The sequence below is a fragment of the Ictalurus punctatus genome, chromosome 5, assembly GCF_001660625.3.
Source record: "Ictalurus punctatus breed USDA103 chromosome 5, Coco_2.0, whole genome shotgun sequence".
Classification (NCBI taxonomy): domain Eukaryota; kingdom Metazoa; phylum Chordata; class Actinopteri; order Siluriformes; family Ictaluridae; genus Ictalurus; species Ictalurus punctatus.
Window position 1 is genome coordinate 5,061,794 of NC_030420.2, and position 5,675 is coordinate 5,067,468.

Genomic DNA, 5,675 nt, shown 5'->3' on the forward strand with positions numbered 1-5,675 from the left:
TGCAACCGATTTCTTTATAAACGCTGCCTATTTCCTCTGATGAATAATTTCTTTGCATGTTTGTTAGTTTAGTTCAATTACAGTCTCTTTGCAACAGTGTGCTTTGAGTGACATTTCTTTTCTGAACTGTAGACTGTTGAATACAGTAGAATAGAACAGGATAGAATAAAGCAGTGTGTGAATATACAAGTATATATTATATACTGCGGGCTATGTGCATGCAATACAATGTACACTAAACACAATTTGCGATATGTAAATAATACAGTGCAATATATTTGACTAGCCTAACGTGATACTCCTGTCTATTGCTGCTGTGTCTTTGCTACTGTTTGGTAATAAAGTGCATTCTGAATTCTAATTCTAAAAAATTCGTCAGTAACTCGCTGTAGTAAGGTTGCCATAGTAACAGCAAACCGCTATATAAACAGCACGTATCGCTGCTAGTCACACGGTCGGTTTAACCATTTTTGTATCCTGTGATTTTTAAGTGTTTTAAATTTAAGATTTAAAAAAACAACAATCTTACCATGTTTACCGAGTCTTTGCTGATGTACGACACCCCGGTGCTGGTGAGCAAGAAAACCGATGAATCACCAAAGGTAACGTCGACTATTTTCAATCCTTGTTGGTTAAGTATAACTAGACACTTTAACTAGATACTCATTTCCAACTAGAGATAAATATGCTAGTTACATTTCCATATGAGACTAACTTTAAGCAATATCCGGCAGTTCTGTTTAGTGGATGTTGATGACGGCTGAATACTGTGTTACTTCATTCATGGTTACAAATTTGTAATTTAGCTGAAACCAGCCATCAATCTTTCCCCTTGAACACTGAACATTTCTCCCACAGCTTCAACGTAAGATCTCTGGTCCAGATCCATGTCCACCCAAACCCAAGAGCTCTTCATCTGATATCATCAAGCAGCAAACAGAGGAGCTTCTTAATGCCATGCTGCCACCAAGGTAAGGCCGTCCTGCTCTTCCATAGTTGTCCTAATTAATATGTGACACATTCCTAGTGTTTCGGTGTGTTTATGAGTGTTTATGTGTTCACGTGTTGCAGGGAATGGAGGGAGAACGATCAGCTGTGGGTACAGAAGGTGTCCAGCACGCCGTGCACCCGGACAGACATCATTCATCTGCAAGAGGAACTGGATCTCAAACTTCAGCAGAGAAAGGCTAACGATACGGGCGTTTGTCCTGTCCGCAGAGAGCTCTACACACAGTGCTTTGGTAGGTTAAAACATGATTACATTATCTGCATGATCGGTCAATTATTCGTAACAAACAGGAGACGAAGTCCGTTCGTTATCAGTGCTAACACATCAATGAAAATTTTTTTTGGGTGTAATCATTAAGGGTTTTTGTTGATGTTGTTGTTTTTGCTTGCATGAAAAACAGGAACATCTTACACATTTAGTACAAAACTTAAATAGAAACTTAAATAGAAACAGTGGTGGCTTGATGGTTAAGGCTCTGGGTTACTGATTGGAAGGTCTGGGGTTCAAGCCCCAGCACTGCCAAGCTGCCACTGTTGGGCCCTTGAGCAAGGCACTTAACCCTCTCTGCTCCAGGGTGCTGTATTATCTCTGACCCCAGCTTCCTCACAGGCTGGGGTATGCGAAGAAAACAATTTCACTGTGCTCTACTGTACATGTGCCCAATAAAGACTCATTATCAAATGCATTCCTTTCTAAAATATACTAATTTCTTTTTTTTAAATTGTCATTTAGATGAGCTCGTCAGACAAGTGACCATCAACTGTGCTGAGAGAGGACTGCTGCTTTTACGAGTGAGAGATGAGATTCGCATGACCATCTCGTCTTATCAGAACCTGTATGAGAGCAGCGTGGCCTTCGGCATGAGGAAAGCTCTGGAGGCTGAGAAAGAGAAGTCAGACAACGTCAAAAGGGTATTTATTCACAGATGTTCATCCCTGTTTCTCTTTCATTTAAAAAACAACAACAACAAAAAAACAACATATGGTATCTGCATATATCTTCTGTAATTGAAATATTAATAGTAATTGTAACTTTTTACAAAACAGATTGCAGACTTGGCGGATGAGCTGACTGAACTGGAAAGACAGTTGAATGAGAAGAAGGCTGAATGTGAGGAAATGGAGAGACAGGCAAATGAACAGCGACTGGTTGAAGAGCAGAAGCACGCTGAGGAGATCGAGTCTCTCAAATACACCAACCTGCAAATTAAGGTATGCCTTGTACAAGCCTCAAATTACCATTAAGACAAATTGCTGAGACACTGACATCTTCATCTAAAAATACGTCCTTATCTGCTTTTTTTTTTTTCAGGACCAGTTGAATACAGTCATCACACAAATGTAGTTATAACAGACATGTTTAAAAATGGAGCCAGTCCGTGCCGGTAGACGATTAGGTCCAGATAGCGAGTGAGTTTCACACTCGTACTGTATATACACACACATGCACAAATAAAAAAAAAAAAATATATATATATATATGTCTATATAAATAAATAAATAATACCAGTATCAAGCAATATACCAAGTGTTTCATATCTGATTCTTAAAAATGTTTGACATTGAAATGACATTAGCGTGGGCCATGTGGAAACAAAACCGATCCTCACTATTCATCGTGTGTGAATCTGCGCGTATGCTTGTAGGTGGATGAAATGGATGCACCCTTGAAGCTGAGGGAAGCTGGTCACAAGCTGGTGAGGATCTTTAATTAATCATGTCAGACTTGTGCATCTCTCTTGCAGGAAACCCTGAAGATGCTCTACAACACGGACAATAAGAAAAAGAAAAGAAAGAATTAAAAAACACAAAATGAAACACAAAGATAGAACAATAAAGCAAATGTTGTAAAGTGGTCTGGGTCTTGGTTGTAATTTAATTAGAATTTAAAGAGCAACTTGTAAACGGTGAGCTTCTTATGTAAAGATGTGGGTGGCTGTGGTGGTACAGCGGGTTGTCCGCTAACCGTAGGGTCGGCGGTTTGATTCCTGGCCCACGTGACTCCGCATGCCAAAGCGTCCTTGGGCAAGACACTGAACCCCATGAGTGCTGGTGTGAATGAGAAACAGTTTCAAGTGCTTTGAACCGCTAAGGTTAAAAAAGTACTATATAAGTGCAGACCATTTACTATAAAGAGTATTTCAAATCTTAAGTATTAACGCAGAAGAACAGCGAGAATTGGTGGGGATTTATATACATGAAAAAGGAAATTCAACTGTCCGTGAGGAATATTTTTCCTGAAGACCATCAATAAATTAACGCTGCGGTGAGAGTGAAAACTTCATTCTGTTAAGGAGATTAAGTTGTAAATGGATGAGTTGGATAAAAAAAAAACCAATATGTAACATGGGATGTTATAACATTAACTGCGCTACTGGCTGTATCACCAGCTGTGAGATTGGGCCATGCTTTTATGGCCACTTACACACATCCTGAAAAATTTAAACCACGCAATGCTCTATTTGGTGTTCATACTAGCGCGTACAAATTGTATTATAAAGCTGACATTGGTGAAAACACATGATATGTCGGCTTTACAAGTTTGTAACCCTTTTGCCAGGACAAGAAATGCTACCCCATAGATCACCCCCATATAATTTTCAAGGATTTTGAACCTATGGATTTGTCAAAGCCACAGTACTGCCCCTGCGAAATCTGCTCCATCCCGTTCTCCCCTGCAGAACTGGTAGTAAGCTTATGTTCCCGCTCTGTCGTACATGTGCTGACCTCTCTCATCAACAAGGCGTTTCTGCCTGCAGAACTTCTGCTCACTGAAACGTTTATTTATTTATTTTTTTTATTGTTGTTGCATGATTCTGTGTAAACTACAGGGGTGCCGCTAGGGTTATTGGGCCCCCTGGCTAATTTGTACTCCAGGCCTCAAGACCCCACCCCCCAATTATCTTTTCTTATTACCAGGTGTAAAAACAATCATTATCAATAAGCATAACAATTATTACATATTCAATAAGACACTATAAAGAACTAAATTTGAACAGTTTATTAAATGAACTGAAATTATGCATTCATATCTATAAACAAAGAACTATATATATAGTACAAGTAATTAATACCATTGTACACTCTCTCTCTCATACACAGGCACTATAGACACTCTGTCTGGATTTCTTTATAAGCTGTCGACTTGTAATTTCTTATTCCCCACTACCAAGAACAATGAACTTTACTATTATTATTATTATTATTATTATTATTATTATTATTATTATTATTATTATTATTCATTGAGTGCTTTTCTGCTCACCATGGTTGTTAAGTGATTATTTGAGTTACTATATTCTTCCTGGCAGCTCAAACCAATCTGGCTATTCTCCTCTGACCGCTCTTATCAACAAAGCGTTTCCACCCACAGGACTGTCACTCTGGGTTTTTTTTTTTTTTTTTTGCACCATTCTGTGTAAACGCTAGTGAAAATCCCGGAAGATCAGTAATTTCTGAAATACTCAATCCAGCACATCTGAGACCAAAAACCATGCCATAGTTAAAGTCACAGAGATCATTTTTTTTTCTTATTCTGATGTTTGATGTGAACATTAACTGAAGCTCTTGGCCTGTATCTGCATGATTTTATGCAATGTGCTGCTGCCACATGATTGGCTGATTGGACAACTGTATAAATGTGTAGGTGTATGGGTGTTCCTATTAAACTGGACGGTGAGTGTATAATAATTTTATTTCGAATAACCAAGATAATAAGTTACAAAATATCAGTATTCCAAAATTGGCTTAATAACAATATTGTATTAGTTTCTTGGCTGTTTAAGCCAAAACTCTCTATATTTTTATTCAGTTTTGAATGATTAAACATTGCTAAACATTGAGAATTTGCTGTGGGAATTGATGCAATTCCTTTTAAAGGGTTATATATGTAAATAAATCCCTCTTCTCACTGTTGATCAATGACACACGTGCTTGGTACAGTAGATAGTAAGTAAATTCTTAATAAGAAAAAGTACATCCTGTAGCAGCTTCTACACACCCTATTGCTGAAAAAACCCAGATAAAAACGTGGGTCTCTTGTAATAGAAGGTAATTTGTTGCCTTCTATTGGTGGCATGTTATGTCTAGTGGATACCATTAAGGACCAATAATTGTAATGGTTTTAATGGTTAACTGATGGTTTGTAATGGTATTTGTAGTGGAAGCCATTAGAATATATGTGATGGTTTCTATTGGGTTTTTTTTTTCTTCAGCAGGGTAGTTAGAGAAACTACTCGAATATTGTTTAAAGCGGCCTTGTTAACAGAAATGTCTCTGAGTCTGTGCCTTCAGGAATTTATCAGAAAAATACAAAAACACTATTGAAAACATGCAATGCTGGCTGTAACCACTAGAGGGTAGCACATAGTCATATATTGTATAATTGTAAGTCTACACACTAAAAAAAAAAACAATTCAACTTTTTTATTTATCTGGAGGAAACCAGAGTACCTGGAGGAAACCGCCCGGAACCCCGGAAGTTTGAAGCAAACATGCTAACCACTAAGTCACCATGCCTGCTGATAGAGTTGATATTTTTCTTATTCTATTTGTAACTTCATCAGAGCCTCATAGAGGCATCATCCAGCCACATTACGATTATCCTGTCATTTTACACCAAGCTACAACAGTTAGCAGGGTAACTAGCTAACTAATGTTATACACAG

General features: G+C 38.0%; 1 protein-coding gene across 3 annotated transcripts; it reads left to right on the forward strand.

The window, feature by feature from the left end:
* Positions 1-422: 422 nt before the first annotated feature.
* Positions 423-2,862, forward strand: LOC108265256 (axonemal dynein light intermediate polypeptide 1-like). Of its 3 annotated transcripts, none has more exons than XR_001812652.3 (7): positions 423-602; positions 859-971; positions 1,072-1,241; positions 1,742-1,920; positions 2,056-2,220; positions 2,321-2,418; positions 2,655-2,862. XR_001812652.3 is itself a non-coding variant. In XM_017467396.3 (6 exons), the coding sequence occupies exons 1-6, from the start codon at positions 531-533 to the stop codon at positions 2,351-2,353; spliced, it is 732 nt and encodes a 243-aa protein (XP_017322885.1). In that variant the 5' UTR covers positions 423-530; the 3' UTR covers positions 2,354-2,492. The 3 variants fall into 3 exon arrangements, 1 of the variants encoding a protein (XP_017322885.1); XR_001812653.3 differs by having other exon boundaries at positions 2,754-2,846; XM_017467396.3 differs by lacking the exon at positions 2,655-2,862 and having other exon boundaries at positions 2,321-2,492.
* The last annotated feature ends 2,813 nt before the right edge of the window (positions 2,863-5,675 follow it).